At 33.1% G+C, this 21,927-nt stretch overlaps 2 protein-coding genes across 16 annotated transcripts; both read left to right on the top strand.

Moving 5' to 3' along the window:
- The first annotated feature begins 399 nt into the window (after positions 1 to 399).
- LOC126920846 (organic cation transporter protein-like) lies at positions 400 to 18,160 on the top strand. Of its 15 annotated transcripts, none has more exons than XM_050731671.1 (16): positions 1,864 to 3,492; positions 3,573 to 5,039; positions 7,263 to 8,816; positions 8,944 to 9,135; positions 9,204 to 9,450; positions 9,534 to 9,696; positions 9,900 to 10,124; positions 14,638 to 15,212; positions 15,371 to 15,662; positions 15,759 to 16,017; positions 16,136 to 16,304; positions 16,397 to 16,630; positions 16,719 to 16,933; positions 17,022 to 17,203; positions 17,273 to 17,409; positions 17,492 to 18,160. In XM_050731671.1, the coding sequence occupies exons 8-16, from the start codon at positions 15,070 to 15,072 to the stop codon at positions 17,607 to 17,609; spliced, it is 1,749 nt and encodes a 582-aa protein (XP_050587628.1). In that variant the 5' UTR covers positions 1,864 to 3,492; positions 3,573 to 5,039; positions 7,263 to 8,816; positions 8,944 to 9,135; positions 9,204 to 9,450; positions 9,534 to 9,696; positions 9,900 to 10,124; positions 14,638 to 15,069; the 3' UTR covers positions 17,610 to 18,160. The 15 variants fall into 15 exon arrangements, with proteins under 15 accessions (XP_050587633.1, XP_050587635.1, XP_050587628.1 ...); XM_050731670.1 differs by lacking the exons at positions 1,864 to 3,492; positions 3,573 to 5,039 and adding exons at positions 5,388 to 5,701; positions 5,921 to 6,055 and having other exon boundaries at positions 7,637 to 8,816; XM_050731674.1 differs by lacking the exon at positions 3,573 to 5,039 and having other exon boundaries at positions 1,864 to 3,084; positions 7,637 to 8,816.
- Positions 17,998 to 21,834, top strand: LOC126920840 (DNA replication licensing factor Mcm3). The gene is made up of 12 exons (XM_050731649.1): positions 17,998 to 18,130; positions 18,291 to 18,611; positions 18,679 to 18,791; positions 18,899 to 19,107; positions 19,210 to 19,340; positions 19,415 to 19,653; positions 19,728 to 19,970; positions 20,055 to 20,418; positions 20,484 to 20,788; positions 20,858 to 21,008; positions 21,079 to 21,497; positions 21,573 to 21,834. The coding sequence occupies exons 2-12, from the start codon at positions 18,543 to 18,545 to the stop codon at positions 21,769 to 21,771; spliced, it is 2,442 nt and encodes an 813-aa protein (XP_050587606.1). The 5' UTR covers positions 17,998 to 18,130; positions 18,291 to 18,542; the 3' UTR covers positions 21,772 to 21,834.
- Positions 21,835 to 21,927: the final 93 nt, after the last annotated feature.

The following is a 21,927-nucleotide window of genomic DNA, read 5'->3' as shown; positions in this document are numbered from 1 at the left end:
TACCATCAACTACTTTTTTTAAGCAGGTATAGAATCAATTGGTCCATTGATATTTGCAAAGAAGGAAAAGGAAATATGTAGTAACTATGCAAAATACAAAATTGAGAAGAAAGTAGGAATAAGGAAATTTTACTTTGTTTTTCTCTTGAACAACTGGAAATGGCTAATATATGAAAGAATTTGAATATTTAATATTAAGATAAGGGTAAATAAATAATAAACATTTGACATTTTTTCGTTTTTATCTCTATGTTGTTTTGTGCTTAAATCGAACATAATTAGACTGTTGTCCAATACATGTACGCCTGAAATATTGTATTAAAGTGAGATTTCAATTTACCGACAGGGTTCCATGTTGCCACCTTCTCCTCTACATGTTCGAAATACGCTACTTTCGTTCAATGAGGAGTAATATGAATTACACGAAGTTACAAGTAGCCTATCCTTAACACGTCCTTGATTGTATCTGTTTCATGCCCACTCTAGATACGTGAACACGACCTGGAAATTACAAAGCTTCATTTCATTGTCAGTTAAGCTCATGCGAACGTTAAAACGAGTACGGTCTGCAGTGAATCGGTTTCAACAAACAAAACTCTCTCTTGACATGGAGAACACTGTTCCGCGGAATAAACGAGGTTTCCTATCCTCGATACCTTCTGAATCTTTATGGAAAACTGAATGTTTATAGTTTGTAAATAATTAATCGTAAATTCAATCATAACAACAATCATACACGCGAATATCCTCTTTGATCGTTATAGTGTGCTGATATCATAGATATTGTTAATCAAAAAATTTAAATGTGCTTTTTACTAAGTGTCATGATTTTTAGCGATGTAATTATATAGCAATTGTATCTGTGAAATATACCAATAGTAAATGTGTCTTATGTTTGTACTGTTCGAAATGATATACATAGTTATACATCCAATATGATTGATTGTTGTATCGTGTAATATAATCAATGGCCGTGGAACGATTAAAATTTCATTGGATCCAAAATTTAAGTAAGTTTTATTGTATCAATATTATTTTTTTATATGTATATACATAATTATGTACTATGATATTTTCAAACAGATTTTTAAATGTTGTAAATGGTATCAAGAATGATCGAATGATTGTAATCCCAGTGATTAATATGTTCGCTGCTATTCCCGTCCTGCCATTTGAACACAAGCTCTATATGATGTTAAGTGACGCTGTCTAATTATATTATTACCGCGATAAGGATATAAAAATAGAAGTAATATATAACTGTGTGCATGTGAAGGAGGAGAAGTAAAAATAAAAAGATATATAAAAATAAAATTAGGAATCAAATAGCAAAAGGTATCCAAACAATCATCTTTAAATAGCTACTTCGATTTCAATAAAATATTAAGATATGCAATTTCTAGGAGAAACTAAACATTCTTCGTGGATTCAAATTAAAAAAAATTTTACACTATCGATATACATATATTTTTATTATATTAATTGTTTGCCTACCGGTACTGCTATTAGTTAATTTTGATATCATAAAATATTGTTAAACTAATAATTGTTACATTATAAATTTTCCATTGGATTTATACATGCATACATATGTACCAAGATCTATTTATATATTATTATACATAAATTATTTATTTATTTATACTGTACATAAATTTATAAAAGAAAGCATAAGAAGATGATTTTTTTATAGCACTCGTTATGATTCTATACTTATGCTGTCGCCCAACCGGACTGTGGTCCCATTCAGAATGTACACTGTTAATGCGAGGTGATTACGCATTTGTCACCAGTCAATGCCAATCGTTTCGAGTAGAGAACCGGTAGAGTTCGACGTTAAGGCATTACAGTACGGATTGCATCTATCAATTGACATGAGGATAGTTAAGTGCGCTAACCTACACAAAACAAGGAAAAAGCAGGTGTTTCGATGATTCCGAATGCTATTAGAAGTATTAAATAACGTTTAATCGATTTTGTATTTATATTGATCGTACTTTATTGGTGCCAAGCTCTTTTTGCTCTTTTCTACACTAATGTCTCCACAGAGCCAACTGCTATCCGATGCTGAACGCTATTCTAATAATTTCTCAATTAATAAAACAGTAGTTTGAAGGACAGTAGAAATATAAACATCATTCAAGTATGTAATATAAATTAATAAAAAATAAATAATGAAGTAATTTTAATCCAGCTAGTTACAATAGATATTTCAAAAAGAAAGACACATTATTGCAGAGCGTACATTATCAGCAAGTTGAATTGTGTGACATACATTAGAATCACGCGTCTAATCGCATTTCTGTTTTGTATGTAGGATTATGCATGAATGTAATTTAAAGAATAGCGCACATAGTTCAATACTTTGTTACTATTATACTTAACATTTTATACGCATTGCAATGTAATACAGTTAACAGATATTTGCTGCCTTTAGAGTGAAACAACCTTCCCTTATTGGGATTGAATTGGTTACTCGAAAATGTCGAACAAACATTTCATTCCAAATGCAATCATGCATTCCTCCCAATACTATCGAACAATATCGCCCATATGAATCAATATTCAACTGTACATGAGCATGAAACTCGACGAGAGGTCAAGTGCAAGTATAATGCACAATATCAAAGTACAATAGATCAAATATATGATTTGCTCTTGTTAACTCATATTGAACAAAGTTGACAACGTATATTCGAATGAATACTTTTATGCATTGCAAACATTTTCAAACCGATGATGCATTGGAATTATAAATTATATTTTTATGAATATTTAAAATATATATATACTTTCTTTCGTACGAGTAAAATGCAGAGCATAAAGTAACATAAAGTTTAAAAAACATTCTGATTATGTAAAATGTTACTATAAATTAAATGGATATTCAATAATTCATAAATTGTGTACAACGCCATCTTTCGATGGCTTTGGAAAGTACATATTCAGTATCATAGGGTCTTCGACCTGTCCTTTCCTCGTTAGTGTGTGCTTTCAGTGCTTTGACGTTTTAATGTGTGATGTGATCCCCGAACTAGCTGCCACTCGCTGGGAAATCTACGATTCTATGACAGAGACAGACAGGTATAAAAGGTTGACGTATGTTTCATGTGTAGTAGGAAGTACAAATTGGTTCACTTGTCGTGGAATCGTTGCTTTTACGTTCATTATCGATTAACTGTGCATACTTGGCCGGCCGGCAGATAGTCGACGTAACGCCGGGCCAGCTAAGCAACTAATAAAAAGTTCATATGAACGATCGCGAAAGCAATCCTCAATCATAGGAGGGGTATATGTTCACACGTTCTGCGTATTAGAAAACAATATTATCAGGAAATTTCGTACGAAAAGAGTAATTATATCATTGATCATTTCTGTGAAACAATCTGGGTCATTAGCATGCCAACTATGCGCGAGTTTGTGCTGAACAAATTTACCAACGCGCATGCTCGTAGTACGAAATACACGCGGGAAAATATTGCAGATGAAAACGTAAACTCCATGCAAATATTCACTCTGGAACTTAAGATTTAATCATACAATTTATAATCTTGGACTTTTCTGTGCTGCAGAACATGCTGAGTCACTGAATATTTGCAGCAAAAATTATATAAATATTTGCAATAACAATGATGAGGATTTCCTTAAACATCTGAATATTGTTGTCCCGTAACCAAGATAAACATTGTTGGAACGCACATTGGATAAAATGGAATATGGAAAGTTGTGGAAGCACGATCTTCATCTCGTATGCAAATAAACGACGGATATATATTCTGACACAGAGACATGTTAATGAGGAAGACGATTTCATAAAATCTTAGGCCTTCGAATATTGTTGACCGAGAAGCAAGTTGACTCTATGTATCACCAATGTTTTGAAGCGTTCACGTCAAGTCGATCATCCATATAAAACATTGTATAAGAGCTCAAATGTTGCTTACCTTGAATCTTTAATAGTTTCTCTATTTAAAGTAGAGTATAATATAGTACTCAATACTTTATATCTCATTTGTTTCAGTTTTTGAATCAAGTAACATCAAATTTAGAAATTAAGGAGTCTATTAGGTTCATTTAAAAGTATTGTTAAGATAATTGTTATATTTAATTGTTGATAATATATTGATCTTTTCAATATTTTAATATTATAACGAGCAATATTTGTAAAAATATATAAAAATATATCTTTCACCTCAAACGTGAAGAAAGGATAATGTTGGTAACGTATAATTAATTGACAACAGAATTTTTATGGAAGGAAATTTAAAACTGTTGCTCTGTAAAAAATTAAAAAAATAGGAAATATGACTTATTATATCCTTTCTCTCTAGTTTTCAATTGAAAAGAAGTCAAGTGATCCCGGGGAGCATTTAATGAAACGGATGACTCGGCTGGCCAGTTTCCCGCCAGTAGCATGAGTTTGGTGTCTGTATTTCTACGTTAAAATTTCTCAGAGGGGGATGCAAACGCTTCCAGCGACTTTCTTGCTTCCTCCGCGAGTGTAGTTCACGGGAGCGCCCTTGCAAGGACAGCGGCCTTTCAGGGCTTTCAAGCCTTTCGGGGCGAACGTTTAAAACGAGGCAAATGGACAAGAGAAAGCGAGTCAAGACGAGTATACAGACAGAACCAGCCGCCTTCTCTTGCTTTTCTGTATCTCCTTCTGTCTCCTTCTCTCCCCTTCTTCTTTCTCCGTACCACCCATTCTTCCCTCCTTTCATTTACCTCCCTCCAAAGTTCAAATGCTTCCCTTCTCCTCTTTCCTTCTCTCTGGCTCGCAGGAAACCAGTCGCGATTTTTCACGCGGTGGGAACTAGAAGCCGCTCCCTACTATAAATAGCCTTCGAGTTCGCTCTCGAGCTCTGCTCTCTCGGCCTCCAACGGCGATGGGAGTAGCTAAAAGGGGGTAGCCATCCATGGGCGCCGACACACTGACGTTTCAACATTATTTTTTACCACCAGTTTCTAATTCTACATTCTGCTTCAACAAGGATGCTGTGCCCCTTTCTATCAACACTTGGACTCGCGATAACGATTTTAAGGTGGCACCTTTTTTCTTTATTTTGTTTACTTTACTGCCCTCTTTACTAAACTTGATTAATTGACGATGAAATTGTTCGTAGATAGTCATTAGTAGACTGTGAATCTGTATACATGTATGGGAAATTTGAAGGTACAAAAATGCACAGAAAACACATAATATGCAAAAATATATGAAACATCCGAAGTATAATACTCTTTACAATATTTAACAGATAAAACAATTTTCTATCTAAGTTCCACTTTACAAATTATATTTACAAAAATACGTTTTTTCATAAATAATAGACAATGGAAGATTGTTTTTTATCTTTGTGTTTTAATTAGAACCTTTTTTTGTAGAAACATTGAAGTTTGGCGCAATTAAAAATATTATGTTAAATGGGACCTTTAAATTTAAATGAGAAATATGCAGTTCCAAAATGTTCAAGAACATTGTCTTTGGTAAATACGGAATATTTAACCAGTTATATTCGCATCCTTCACAGTACACATTGCTTGAGGCAAGCAGTGACGCTGTTAGAAATTATTCGTTTCCCTAAGGTGCGCGATAACTGTAAAATGTGAGCGTTCCAAGAGAATGTCTATCCACGTGGGTCGTGGAATCACGCGTCAAGGGAAGGCGTGGTTGCTGCGATTCCGTGTGAAACAGCATGTTGATCAGGTGGATGGATTTTCAATAATACTTGTATTTTTATCTAGATCTTCATTGTATTTCATAAACTTATATAATTTTTATTATAATGTATACAGCTTGAAAGTTATGTCAAATTCATTTACTAAAGTACAAAAAAAAGATTAAAGATTCATAAAAGATGATAAAGTTAATTCTGTAGAATAATTAATGGTGGATTTGAAGAATTATTAATTTTCCCCATTTTAGACGAAATTCTATCGGCGCCCATGTAAGTCATGACTTTGTACGCGCGTGACAGAGGAGTAGAAGGGATGAGCGTTGGAATTTTTATGGAAGGAAAAAAAGGAAAAACTTCGTGTCTGCGACCAAAAGGGGCGGTCGGTAAGCGCGAATAGGTATACCAGAGTGAACAATCGAGATAACTTGGAAAAAAATTATATAATTCCACTTAGTCGGTCCTTCAGGAAAAAGAATGCTGTTCTATGAAATCTCGGAAATGTTTTGCATTTTCCTAAATTTTGCATTTTGCATTCCATATAAAAGGAATAGATATAAAGGACATAGATTTTTAATTTTTTATAACATAACTGACGATAAATTTCTTTAACCTGATACTTATTAATACGAATAATTTTGTTGATTCATTAAAAATTAATTAAGATTATTGCAGAAAATAGCATTCTGAAAAAGTTAGTTTTAGCAAAACACCGTTTTAATAATTCTCTAATTACTATGTTATTAGATACTTCGGTGAGTAATTAGAATTTATGATAAAAATGATGTGATTAAAAAATTAAAAAAAAATTATGACAAAAGAAAATGTTTACCCGTTGCATTAAGATTGTTAGTAAAAGAATTTATATGACCCTATTTATCAAATCTCTAGAAGGATCATAATTGTAAATGATTTCATTTTCCTCCGTAAGGATTAAATATTCGAGTTGAAGAGTGTAGTGAGTGATTAAGCAATGACGCGCCTCTTAGAATCTATCGTACAGACGGTAATATCTCAGAATGATCTTCAACGTAACTACTAAAATGAACACGTATGAAATAGTTTCATGATAGAAAAGAAATGTCAAAAACAATAAACGTTAATGATCAAAATTCATTGTCAAAATTTATAATACGTGTAACTGGATATCATATACCATACCATGGTTTATGATAAGATTATCTTATCACGAACAAAACCAACTGATCAAATTGTTCTAATTAAATCGTATTTTTTATAATACACGTTTGTTTACAAATATCAATATCAATTACCACTTGACACATGGAGTATAAATTAAAATTTAATATCCTAAAATTAAGTAACCTACTTTAGTTCAAATTGCATAGTCCATTTCTGACCTATGATACTTATAGTACTTGTAACTAAATTACAAATATTTATGCAAATTCATATTTTTATGAACTTAAATAGAGGTTTCTCTCACCTATTAAACTGTAAGGAATACTCTACTTTAGATATTTTAAATACGGATTCTATGCATTTTTGTATACTCGAATTTCGCATTAATGCATAAATATGCATGATCCAACAATAATAGTCGGACATTAATCCCGCAATAAACACTTTTAGACGTTAACATACTTCTATGTCGAATTCAACTTCACACGGATATGAAGCCTACATACAGCCGTTATAGCGTTCTAGTGTCATTGTAAGACACTTTTATGTTTGATGTTCTGAATCTTCCATTAATGGTTGTCATCGGACCAATCATTCAACATTGGTGATACAGCCGATTAAGCTATCGACTCGAGATCAGTTTGGTGAAACAATTTACATGATGTAAAAGATAATGTTTCCATTGCAGAAAACAATTGATCTTTCTTGGAAATAAATACTAAGTTATACTTTTAATTGAGATAAACAATTATTCATTATGATAAGTTCACTGAATGTTGTGTGTCATCCATTTTAGGAATTTCAACAGCTTTTTCTAATTCCAGAAAGCCGCAATCTTAATTAAGATCTTCTCAAAATAAACAAAGAATCATCTACTCGAATAAAATGACCAACATGCAAGTTATTCTGAGAGAGCATTTCAAGAATTCCTCTAAGCTTTGCTACTTTGCGTGCTTATAAGCAAGCGGCGCTTTACTACGACGACGTTAAGTATAGAAGGACTTTACACTTGTTTATTCCATGAATATTCCTCTAAATATTTAGAAGCAATTATTTTTACGTCACAAAAAATAACTGGTTTTCTATGAAGATATTTCGCTCTTAGTCAAAGAGGAATTCTTCATTCCTATTTTGAAATCTTCACAGACGCATCCTAAGAAGTTTTTAATTTTCAAAGTGTAAAAAAATAGCATAGAGCAATGATTTTTATTTAAGGAACAAAGCGTCAAAAGGACGAAAATTTATATAAATTTATTTGTGTTAGCGTCATACTATATTAATATAAGAACTCTTTTCAATTAGAAAATTTAAACGCGGTCTTTTATCAACAAATAATGATAGAAAAATGCTCTCACGATAAAGGAAAGCAGATAAAGAAAAGAAATATCGGCAAGTCCGTGGGCACGAACGATAAAGTTACGATTTGCTGGGCAATCAATGTGAAAACCGGTTGTCGGTTGGAGCATAATGTTTCTCAAATCAATTCGTACTCGACGGGAAATACACCTGTACCCCGACTTCTCCCTTTCACGCTCTAGCCTCTCGGCACTCGCTCCGAACTCGCATAAACGCACACACTCTATTTATAGATAGCGTAAGGTTGATTACTCTTTTCACAGATATATGCCGCCTGAGTCCTTAAGTTTCATCATAAACGTAGAATGGGAGAATCATAAACCAACGTGATGAGAGAATAGGCGAATGAACGATGGCAATTCCAACAGATAGGAGAAAGAAACAAAAGTCTCTTTTTATTCTATCTACTTGTGTTCTAAATATATCGAGGTGAAAGATTTTTAATGATAGAGACGTAAAATTATTTGATAATCATGTTTTAATTCATTACCAGACGATATACAAAAAATATCAAATATATAATTTAAAGTAAAAGAATAAAATATCTTAACTTATTTTAATAAGTATCCTGTGTCTCTGAACTGTTCGATCTATTTTTCAGATCGATTTCTATATTAATAATTTAAAAAATATATTACATTATTTGAAGTAAGTTAAATTACAAACGTTTTAAATAAATCCTACAGAATAACAATATATATATATACTATGCATTAAGTAGTATAGTTTAAATACTTAGATTTATTGAATGTTATTGATAAAACCTCTTTACTAGGTTCGCTATCAGTAGAATGGATCAATAGTTGAACATTATCAAGAGAATCCTATCCATCCCAAGAGTTCTGAAAGAAATAAAGTAGTATAAGCGAAACAAGCGGGAGAAGCGTTCCACTGTGGCATCATCCATATCTTCCAGCATAATAACTTCAATTTCGTCCCGCGGTATTGCAATTTACAAAGAATTGGGGTAACTATCGAGCATCCGGTTATAGTGCGCAGATACGTGCAATTATCCGTTTCTTTTAAATGCACCAGACGCGAAATGGAGTAGACAAAGTGTAACAGAGAAAGAGAGAGTGAGATCTACGCTGACGAGACAAAGTGTTATGGTTCTTAATGTTACGGGATATAATCTGGCGTCTGAACGACTGTGCGTTTCAGTCATGCCCGTCAATGTTTTTCCACGGACGAAAACCTGTTGTAAATTACATCTCTGCGTCTCGGTCCTCTTTTGTACTCGTCCTTCGAGGGAGATCGTCCGCACGAGGATCACCGGAGAATCGTAATTTACAAGATCTCCTCGTCCTCCATGTTTTTCGTGCCTTCCATCGCCACGCACCCTGAATAATTTACATTTTCTTGCAGTTTCCATCGATTTATTTACTTTTCTACCGGGTCACGGTGTACTGGAGAACCTCAGACCTATCTTGCACCATCAACTTCATCCCTGAAGAAATTTCTCCATATCAGGAAGAAAAACACAAAAAATGAAGGACTAAGAGAGTATTTTAGTCTTGAAGGTTTAAAAGTAATTACATAACAGATGATATTCTATTTCCCGTGTTATTGAAGACAATTATTTGAAACTTTGGTTACAAGTTAAAAAATGTGTATCTACATATTTATCTACGTAGTTACTGATTCTTTTTTTATGTTCAGTAATAATAGGTGAAAGTAATTGTCTAGGTTAGACACTGCCTTATGGCAAAAATAAACCTCTTTTCTCTTCAGAGAAGATCGAGAAATAATAAAAGGAACATGCTCTATCGGATTAATTCCCGAAAGCAAATGGTCAACCAGCACCTTCTTGAGCAGTCATAAATATTCGAAAATCTCTAAAAGGATTTTATTCTGGAAGGATCCTAAATTCCAACAGGAGCTGCGTTCTCCAACGGTCCTAAGCCTCTTCGTGAACGAACATCAGGCCCTGCTTCAGCACGCGACTGAATTGCCGCGGTATGCCGCGAATGCAAACGACCACTTTTTACCTTGTCATCGTTTCCAGCGCGTTACACGCACGCGGCACCATCAATTCGCCCAGCTCGTTGTGTTATCAACTCGCCGCTACGCGATCTGTTTGCATCCTGAGAATTGGCATGACTCAATGCGCATAGTTATGACCGCACGATATATGCACCTTTTCTAGTTGCTTTCCACTGTGTGCTTGTGACCATTGGTACTCTTTATGTGTTTAATGATTATTTCATATAAAATTAGTAATTAATTATGATATGTTTCCTTAATTGTTGAAAGAGATTTTATCGGATAAGGATAATTAATTGTTGCTATAAGTTTTGTGATTATTAATATTTTATGTGTGTTGAATTGGCATGAAAAAATGCGTCAATTATTTTGGTCACAATTCAAGTGCATTTTTTATGGTAGTGATGGATAAATGTCCTCTTGAATCTTTAAAAAGGTGTAAATACTGGTTTCTCTTGAAATATCTTTTTCTTGCAGATATTTACATAGAGATCTGTCGTTGTAATATTTAATTCTTCTTACATAATACAGTGGGCATTGAAGTTTTCAACGGGAAGATAATCTAAATATTTACTCAGGTCATTAACGTATGAAATATCTATTTGAAGATAGTCTCCTGCCTATCTTCAAGCCATCTTCAAGCATTCACATGTACGAGTAGTAATAGAATTTACTTGCTGTTTCTCTTTATAATAGATCGGAGATAAACATGAATTTTATTTTCAAATGATGCTTGTGGCAAATAGATATGATCATTCTCCTTCAGATATTTAGACACAATTTTTCATTTTTCAAAAATTATTTCAAACTTTCGATAAAGATGATTTTAAACCTAATTGAATACTTTATTCATTTATTAAGAATTATAATTGTTTCCTCTTGAAAGATACATAGTTTATATATTTTATTCTAATATGATAGAAGCATTTAGATAATAAAAGATCCAAAGGAACCTCTGCATCAATCCAAGATGGAATGCAAAAAGCAAACGAACCTCCGCCAGCAACATGATCCCAACGATGTTGTCCGCACATTGCTGGCTGATTTCTCCTGTTCATCCACCTTGTCCAAATGAATTTGGCACGGTGAATCGTCTGATTCAACGAGGAGCAACAGGTTTGCAACAGGTCTTTGGTCAGGATGAGTTCGAGAAGTCGAGCGAGACAAAGAATTAGAAGTAGAATTTTTAGTCTCTGGTGAGGTCAAAGACACAGATTTGGAGGTTCAATGGTCAGAGATGAAACGAATTTAATTAAGGATAACGAACTTTGAAAGAGTACTGAGAGTTGAATGAGGAATGTTTAACCAGTAATATATGAAGTTCAATCTTTTTAGCATCAATGAAAAATAATTGGATGGAAGCAGGAAGAGACGAAATAAAGAATTAGGAATCGAAAGTTGATAGTAGCATTGATAGTAACAAATGTGAAAATATAGAGAAAAATTGACCACGAAAGACCACGTTATAGATCGAGTATAGAAAATGATAAATATGAAAATACAGAGAAAATTGAAAGTCAGAGGTAAAATCTCCAGCTACCTATGAAAAAAAATGTTTAAGGAAAAAGACTGTAAAGTACCAACAATTAAAGATTCTTCTTCTATTTCACGATCTTCCTTGGGAGCAACAAGTCATCGACATTCAGACAACCATTTGGTATGGTTGACCATGGCACTCCCGAGGGTGGAAGAAAGCTGGTGGGAGTCCTGGTGGATGGCAACGGTGAACGTGATAGAAAAGTGAGGGTAGGAGGAGGGTAGACTTGTTCAGTCGATGGTGGTGGTTGCGGCGCCACTGCTATACCTCTGAGGAAGGGTCATATACTTGAGTTCCTGTGTATCATCGGCATCGGCCAAAGCGCCGGCAGTCGTCGTCCGGCCTTCGTGCGTGCAAGATTGCTTCGTATTCGTTTGTCCAACGACCACTCTCTGATTTCTTTAATAAACGTGTGATAACTTGCCATATCAGTGACTATACTACGTGAGGAAATACATACAATACTTTTAATTAGCGAGTATCCGGTTGAAATGCGATTAGGATACTTAATATGTATAAGGCATAAGAGCGTATATTGTAGAGTATAATAGCACGTGACGTGTACAAGTACGTTTATCATGTTCTTTTGGCTCTTGTAAATAAGGCAATAAGCTTTTGAAGTTGATACATTTAAGAAGAAAATTGTTTTTTAATAATTTTAGAAGATGCATGATTTGAACTTATTTTAGTTGAATGAAAATCTGAGAAGGACTTTTATAGAGATTTTGTTATATTAGAAAGATAATCAACGAGATTGTGTAATCTTTTTAAACTTTATTTAGGTATTATTTCTGATAGGGTAGTATTAATAGATCAAAGGGAATGAAGTTCGTGCTGCTGAAGATTCGTTATCTTCTTATAGTTTTGTATAATCTTTAGAAAAAATATTTAGTTAATTACTTGTTAATTTAAATTAGAGGCAAAAAAGTAATGCTTATTGTACGATAAGCGTAATTTTGGTATAGGGATCGTTTAGATAAAAAATGTTTCTGTAGTAAAGATCACACGAGGTATATACGTTTAATTCATACGTTTCATTGAGTGGAAATACAGAACAGTTAGTCCACTGTCATTCTTCAACCTGACACGCGAGGCAACGTGTACTTACTTTCTTCAGGAAGTCTAAATGATATTGCATAAGATCCATATACACACATCTATGATTCTATTACATTATATTATACTTTATATCATATATTTCATAATACATCCAACCCATTTACGTACATGAAATCTACTGATTTTCGATCGTAAATTTATTTTTATGTAATTTCCACATAGAACTACAATATAGCGTACAGGTTTTATCAATCATTTCAGAAACTGTTTTTCAATTAGCATACAGACCGACTGAAATAAAAGTCGAGTTTATACTTGTAAATTAAGAGACTCCCCCTTGACGATGATCACTCTTGCAATCAGTGGTAATTGTTTTCCTTGTCACTATGCAGAAAAATATCTATCTTCTTCAAATAGACCTGCTCGTTATCTCAATTGTCAGTCGATTGTTGATTATTTCTTTTCTAGAGATATTGAAACAAGATATAATTTGAAACGTTTACTCACTATATTAGTAGGATTATAATTAAAAGTTTAAGTATTCACTCACGCAACTTTACTTTCCAGAAAAAGGAACGAATTATGCTGATTTTCTACAATATCTATATTTATAATACAACGACTACGACATATTTAAGATAGTTTAGAAATTCTGTTTGAAATAAACATCAAAACTCCAATATAGCTCGTTAATTAAATATTCGTATACTCATTTAAACAGTGTTTCATATTAAGTAGTATATATCAAACAAGCATATAAAATTCCTTCCATTCCATAAATTCGACTTGCTTATTCTGCCACTCTATATTACCACATACATATTTATTTTGTCATCTCATGTTGTTCACTATTAACATAATGCTACATTCGTTATCAATCTTGGAAATCATCCATTAAACATTCTTGTTCGACTTGACACATATTTTTCATTATTTTTATCTCATGAATTATTCACAGTAATTCTTCACGTTACGTAAATATTTCTGATAGATACAAGTACATATTCGTATAAATGTTTTAGTCAGATTCGATCCCGATGATTATCTGTAGTTAGGTTGAATTCAAGCCGGTAAAACCAAGCAAGTGTATATTAAATCATTTACATTGTTAATGATTCGATAATGTGTAGCTCATATCGCAATACTTATCGCATCGTATAACATTATAAGGTACTCCATCTGATTGAGATGCCTGTTGGTCCCGATGTCCTGATGAATCTTGACTGTGCACACCGATCAGAACAATTTTATATGCATATATATTACCTTGAGAATAGTTTCCGTGATTATCCAGTCAATTTGCATATCCTTTGAGTTACAAATTATTTTTATCCTTATACGAAGCATTTTGCTCCTAAGTATTGTTTCATGGTCTGCATTTCCTACATTTTCTACCAGTCATTGAAATAGGCAATTTTAACGAGCCTTTATTGTAATATCAGCGAATTTTATCGCTATAATTCTGCTAAAATTGTAGCGCAGTAAAGATCGTATTGGAGATCGTGTAGGACAAATTAGTAGTTCAAAATTATATTAGTTTATTCCATTTTTTATAATTTTATTATTTACTTACTAATACAAATACCGATATAGATAAATGGAATAAATACATTCATCGATTTTTATGTATATAACAGAGAATAATTAAAGTGGAGAAATTGAAGTCGGAATGCTAAAATAGCTAACTAATTTGGCGAGACATCGTTCTTCGATGTCCTTGAATGCCCAACTAATTTTAGGCAAATTACAACGCTTCGCTGCAAAAATGATTAAGCAATTTTTCTGAATGATATTTGAACTCGATTGAAATTGTTTTTCGATTTTAATTGTTTTATTGTTAAACATTTTTACGAGTTGATTTCACAAATCTATTCAATTTCTGAATTTCAGGGTGAAAGTGGGAGATCTACATGCACCAAAATCCGAGCCAACACGGTCAATCTAAACTTTCGTTAGATCATTGACACGTTCAAGAAACTGTCTGCTTAGATAAAAGTACTCTTAAAGACTGTCTTACTGACAACGACTTCGATATAACTTCTATTTTATTAAAAATGCCATAATCCATCGATATAGACTTACATTCTTCTCCTAAAGAAGAAAAGATAAAGGAAGGTTTTCCAAAATTAAAATTCGTGAATCGGTAACTCGATTCATCGAAGCGGCGATACGATTAAAGACCTCCTTGAGGAGAGAAATCATCATTTCCGGCGAGACGGATTCGACGATAGAAAAAAATTACTTTAAAAGTGTATCCCCGAGCAGAAGGACTACGGGGATTTGGAGGCGTAAACGGAGAAGAATTAGAGGCATCAAGGAAAAATGGCGTATGACGATGTTATACTTCGAATGGGGGAGTTCGGCCGATATCAACGCAGAATCTACCTGTTGCTCTGTCTACCGGCGATATCCTGTGCTTTCCATAAGATCGCTGGAGTCTTCCTGAGCGCAAAAATGAACGCTAGGTAAAATCTTATTCTAGCAATTTAAATAGATTGTTGATATTTTTATATTGTTGAAAGAATAATATCGTACTCTGAGCTTTTCAAATTGATTAAGAACTCGCTTTGAATAATAAATTATATATCTAGAATAAATTTTCATAAATAAATTTTCGTTCTAGATGTCTGTTACCACATGAAAATCCGGAGAATGCCACATATTTTTTACCGCCACACATACTGAATACGAGTTATCCAGGGGGTTACGAGCAGGAAAAATTGTTACAATGCTACATGCTGGATGTTCCTAATATCGTTAATGAGACAACGATCAATAGGTATGTCGACACGTCAACGAGTAATATACACGGAGAAAAATCATTAACTCCAAATGGTCTCAACACCCAAGGATACAAGCCATGTGAAAAGTTCGTTTATGATAGAAGCAAATATAAAAGTACTACCACTTCTGAGGTATATTTCATGTCTTCGTGACATTAAAATGATAAATCCAAATATTTTCTATACCTTTGAACGTTTTAACAAACAATTATCTCTTTTTATTTCCAGTGGAATTTAGTTTGTGATAGGTCATGGTTGAGAGCTACGGGGGATTCGTTATTTATGGTAGGAGTCATGCTTGGCTCGATGATTTTCGGTGGTTTGTCCGATAAGTTTGGGCGTAGACCAATTTTCTTCCTGTCTTTAGTCATACAGTTGGTCGGTGGTGTACTAGTCGCAGTTTCCCCCGAGTATATTTCCTACGTTGTCTTCAGGTTAATAGTTGGCTCCACTACTAGTGGAGTCTTTTTAGTCGCCTATGTAATAGGTAAAGTCTTACGAATTTCGTATATTTAATAAATCCCATATATTCTTCACTACTATTATTTAATATTATAGCTTGATGTTATAATACTGACAATGAGAACGACAACGTTGCCTTTCAGCCTTGGAAATGGTAGGACCAAAGAAGCGTTTGGTAGCTGGGGTCGGCTGCCAATTGTTCTTCACAACTGGATATATTCTAACTGCTGGTTTTGCGTATTTTATAACCGATTGGAGAATGCTACAAGTCGCAATCACTGTACCTAGCATTGCGTTTCTTCTCTACTGGTGGTAAGATCAATATCTCTTTGTTCAGTGCTTTCAATCAAAATATATTTTCCTTTTCTTTACTTTTTTAAATATTATTGTGACAAACTTTATAGGTTCATTCCTGAATCCGCACGTTGGCTATTGACAAAGGGTCGTGTACAAGAGGCGAAAGATCTCCTCCAACGAGCTTCCTTAGAAAATGGCGTAGAGATGCCGAGCGAAGCTCTAGATACGCTTCTTAATAGTAATAACGAGGAAACTACACCAGATTATAGAAAGCCATCGTTATTTGATCTTTTTCGGTATCCAAACTTGAGAAGAAAGAGTATTCTACTATTTTTCAATTGGTAATCTTTACTTTAATTTTCCTTCTGATTTTTCAATACTTTTTGGCATATAGTATTTGCAAATATATCATCCTTTCCTTATTAATAGGCTTGTAAATAGTGGCACATATTATGGTTTATCCTGGCATGTGTCCAACCTTGGTGGCAATGATTACGTTAATTTCGTCATATCCGGGTTGGTGGAAATACCTGCATATACGTTTTTAATCTTCACATTGAATCGTTGGGGAAGAAAGATCATCCTGTGCGGTTGCATGCTAATAGCAGGATTTGCATTACTTGGAATCCTGCTTGTACCTGCTGGTTAGAACCAAAACAAAAATTAGATTTTATTGCATTGTTTTTTAATCAATAAATTTATTAATATTTTCAAATTTATGAATATTTTTAGATGCTCAGTGGCTCGTAATATGTTTAGCGATGATCGGTAAGCTCACAATTACATCATCTTATGGTGCTATTTACGTTTTTACTGCCGAACAATTCCCTACGGTTATTCGAAATGTCGGTCTTGGAGCGAGCTCGACTTTCGCTCGAATCGGTGGAGTAATTGCTCCACATGTCATTCACTTGGTAATTCATTATTTTAACTTCCTAATCATGTTTATGATGTATTTATTTTTGATAAATACTATTTTGTAGTCTGAAATCTGGATGCCTCTACCATTTGTTATTTTTGGATCGTGCGTACTTTTTGGTGGAGTTATGTCGTTACTCCTTCCAGAGACGTTAAATAAGAAGCTCCCAGAATCTATACAAGATGGCGAATTATTTGGAAAGTATGTTGATATACGACACTTCTTTTACATTTCTCAAGGTAAAATATCAAAAAATCCTATTATCACATTTCTATGATTCTAGGAAATCGGAGAAGAAAAAGAAAAAGCAACAACTAGATATAGAACAACTAAACGAAGTTGATGTGATAAAACCACTGAAACCACAAGAAAACGGTGTTCACGAGAAGCAAAACGGATGACGTTAATTTAGAAAAAAAAACAACGGTTATGCTCAAAGTATATACTTCAATCCTGTCTGATTGTATTTTAGGCACCCTTGTATACGCGTCTTACGTATACTAATCTTAGTGTGCCCATTGCAATACTGCAATACCAAAAACAAAACAAAAAAAAAACAAAATCACATTTATCTTTCAAATTATATCACCAATGATGTAGGTTGCTTTTAATCAAATGAAACATGCAAAACGTGAAATCAAAGGATGATAAGAAATGTATACTTAGACTTTCAGCTTGTTTCGTAATTACTGGAAAATACACAATGAAAGCAAGAAGGTAGCATTTTCCTTATGTTTATACATACACGCAATATACAGCTTTTGTATTTAATAGCACATAAAAATTCTGCCAGCATATATATCATTTATTTTAATTTCTAAATGTGGTTTACATACATGTTAAGTGACCTTGAAATATAAGCCTGTAAAAGCTTTCGAAAGCTCACGCAGGAAATAATTATATTTCTGCGCCGAGATCACAGGTAAAAAATACAAAGACTTTGACGTTTTAATTATGTCTTTATTTTATTAGTAGTAATATATAACACATACCCCATCCTCCTACTTTAATCATTTTAATAGTTTAGATGTATTACTATTTTAAAATAAAATGTTCAATTTTATAAAATCTCAAATTTTTAGATTTTATAGCTTGTGCTGACACCTGCTGGAAAGCGCAATAAATTTTGTTAATGTATCGAAATATGGAAAATATCGATTCTTTGAAGTATATCGAAGACGCCTCAACTTTCTCGTTTTCCCGCGTAAACTGTTACGAATGCGTACCCATTGTTTTCAGTCGTGTTTGTGTATACAAATTTTATAATCGTGAAGATATTTGTAAAAATATTTATAATTAATATTGTGTTAAAATTGTAAAATTAATCGGAAAAAATGGATATTGATCGAGATCAAAGATTAGAAGAGATACAAAGAGAGTATATGGATTTTTTAGATGATATGGTAAGTTTGTGAAATTTTATAATTCTTAACCCTATATTATTCGTCCTTTTTCTTACTTATTCCTTAGGAAGATCAAGGCATTTATACTACTCTTGTTAAAAATATGATTGAAGAAAACAATCGCAGACTGTATGTAAATGTTAACGATTTACGAAGAAAGAATCCTACTCGTGCATCAAGGTATGCATAAATCTACTTTGTTCATTCCTGATCTTGTTTCTCAAGTATGATGAATTATATTAATTTTACAATATTTTATACCACATTGGTTCCAATTCTTTTTATAGTCTATTAAATAATTCTTTTGAAGAGCATCAAGCTTTCCAAAATGCATTAAAGCAATTTGTTGCAAGTATTGACACAGAGTATGCAAAACAAAATATAGATTTTTTTATAGCATTTGAAGGAAGTTTTGGAAATAAACATGTTACACCAAGAACCCTTACATCACGCTTTTTAGGTAACTTGGTGTGCGTAGAAGGTATTGTTACAAAATGTAAGTTACACAATTTTATATCATATTATATGTCATATCAATTTTATGCGTGAATATTATTACATTTTGATTTTGTAAAATATGTGTTTTAAACTTTGTTAGGTTCCTTGGTACGTCCAAAGGTTGTGAGAAGTGTTCATTATTGCAGTGTAACACATACAGTAATTGAACGAACATATAGTGACTTTACTTCATTTGAAGCATTTCCACAATCTGCTGTGTACCCAACTACAGTAATTATTTATAATACTATCATTCAAAAGTAAAATAAGTATTTCATGTTATATTTTTAATTTCGCAAATATAGGATGAAGATGGTAATCCATTAGAAACAGAATTTGGCCTTTCTACATACAAAGATCATCAGACATTAACAATTCAAGAAATGCCAGAAAAAGCACCAACTGGTCAGCTACCAAGAAGTATAGATGTTGTGTGCGATAATGATTTAGTAGATGTTTGTAAACCTGGAGACAGAGTTCAGATTGTTGGAAGCTTCAGATGTCTACCTGGTAAACAAGGAGGATATACAACAGGAACTTTCAGGTATGCCAACTAACAAATATAAGTTTTGAAAATAACATTTAAATCTATTTAAATATAAAAACTATCTTCTACAGATCGATCTTAATTGCTAACAATATCATGCAATTAAGCAAAGAAGCTAATCTAACTATTTCTCATGATGATGTTGCTAAGTGTAAGAAACTTGCAAAAAACAATCCTTGTAAAAATATCTTTGAATTACTTGCTAGATCACTAGCACCTTCTATTCATGGTCATGATTATGTGAAGAAAGCAATTTTATGTTTATTACTTGGCGGTGTTGAGAAATTATTACCTAATGGCACAAGATTAAGAGGGTAAAGAACATTAAGTTGTATGCATAGCAAGTAAATTTTCTTAGTTAAATTTAAGTAAGATCTAATATTTAATTCCTTTATTAGAGATATTAATGTTTTGCTCATTGGTGATCCATCTGTTGCAAAGTCGCAACTTTTGCGCTACGTTTTGTGTACAGCTCCAAGAGCAATACCAACTACTGGTAGAGGATCATCTGGTGTGGGTTTAACAGCTGCAGTTACTATAGATAATGAGACAGGAGAACGTCGGCTTGAAGCTGGGGCTATGGTATTAGCGGATCGCGGAATTATTTGTATAGATGAATTTGATAAAATGTCAGACATTGACAGAACAGCTATTCATGAAGTGATGGAACAAGGAAAAGTAACAATTGCTAAAGCTGGAATACATGTTAGCTTAAATGCAAGATGTTCAGTACTGGCAGCTGCAAATCCAGTTTATGGAAGAGTAAATCGCATTATATTCATTAATATAAATTAATACGTATTTGTTTATACATATATTTTTTTCAGTACGACCAATATAAGACACCAATGGAAAATATCGGACTCCAGGATTCATTGCTTTCGCGTTTTGATTTATTATTTGTTATGCTAGACATTGTGGATTCTGAACAAGATCAAATAATCAGTGACCATGTTGTTAGGATGCATAGGTATAGAAGTACAAAAGAAAAAGATGGAGAGGCATTACCTCTAGGCAGTAAAGTAGATATATTAAGTACAAAAAATCCAGATCAAATCCTTCCTGATGAAAATGACACTCAAATTTATCAAAAATATGATCCCTTATTGCATGGATTATTGCAATCTAAAAGGTACTTAAACTGTTATACATTCATACATTTATATTTGTAGTACTTTGTAGAATGATAATGTTCTTTTAGCGATCAATTACTAACTATAAGTTTTATGAGGAAATATATTCACATAGCTCGTTGTATGAAACCAAAGCTTACAGAGGAAGCTAGTGAAGTAATTGCTTCCGAATATTCGAAATTACGATCTGAAGAATCAATAAGTTCTGATGTAGCAAGGGTACATTGTTTTATTTATTTGTAGTTTATTTCATTTATTTCCTCATTAATTTTTTATTACTTCTTACTAGACTCAACCAGTAACAGCTCGTACTTTAGAAACATTGATTCGATTATCTACTGCACATGCAAAGGCTCGTTTATCAAAAAACGTTACCGCAGATGATGCGCATGCAGCAATAGAATTAGTAGAATTTGCCTATTTCAAACGAGTTCTGGAAAAAGAAAAGAAGAAACGAAGGCGACATGATAGCGAAGAAAGTGCAGGTGGAGACGAGGGAAACGAAAACAAGAAGAAACGTACAAAGAAAAGTAACGCGGGAGAACAAGATCCATATGATTTTGAAAGCGATGATGACAGCCACATTGATGAAGCTGCAAGAAGAATTACTAGGTCGCAAATGAAATCGACTGATTCAAGTCAGCCATCAGCACCAGATTCTGATCAAACCGTTGAATCAGAAACTACTGCAGCTATCACTGAAGAAAGGTGTGTGTTTAATTGTTTTCAAACTGTTATTCGTGTCAGAGAAATTTGAATGTTATATATGTTCTGTGATTTCAGATTGAAGGTTTTCAGAGCACTTCTTCATAAGTTGTTCCAACAACAAAGGGCACAGTCACTTTCATTATCAACAGTACGTGAATATATCAATACTCAACAAAGTCAAGAATTTACATCGAGCGAAATTACCGCTGCAATTAATAAAATGTCTGATGCAAATCAAATTATGGCCGCAGATGATAATATCTTCCTTATGTAAAATGTATTTGGTACTGTAGGTTATCCTGTATTTTTTAGATTAAGGATAATTGTAAATTTGTTATGAATGTATTTATCGTTAAAAAAACATTTTAGTGCATATCTATATTCCGGTTAAATTATACTTTTACTATTTAAAATTTATATTATATGTATA

Source organism: Bombus affinis, chromosome 10 (assembly GCF_024516045.1).
Source record: "Bombus affinis isolate iyBomAffi1 chromosome 10, iyBomAffi1.2, whole genome shotgun sequence".
Classification (NCBI taxonomy): domain Eukaryota; kingdom Metazoa; phylum Arthropoda; class Insecta; order Hymenoptera; family Apidae; genus Bombus; species Bombus affinis.
Note: the sequence above shows the minus strand (reverse complement) of the source record. Positions and strands in the feature narration are given on the sequence as shown.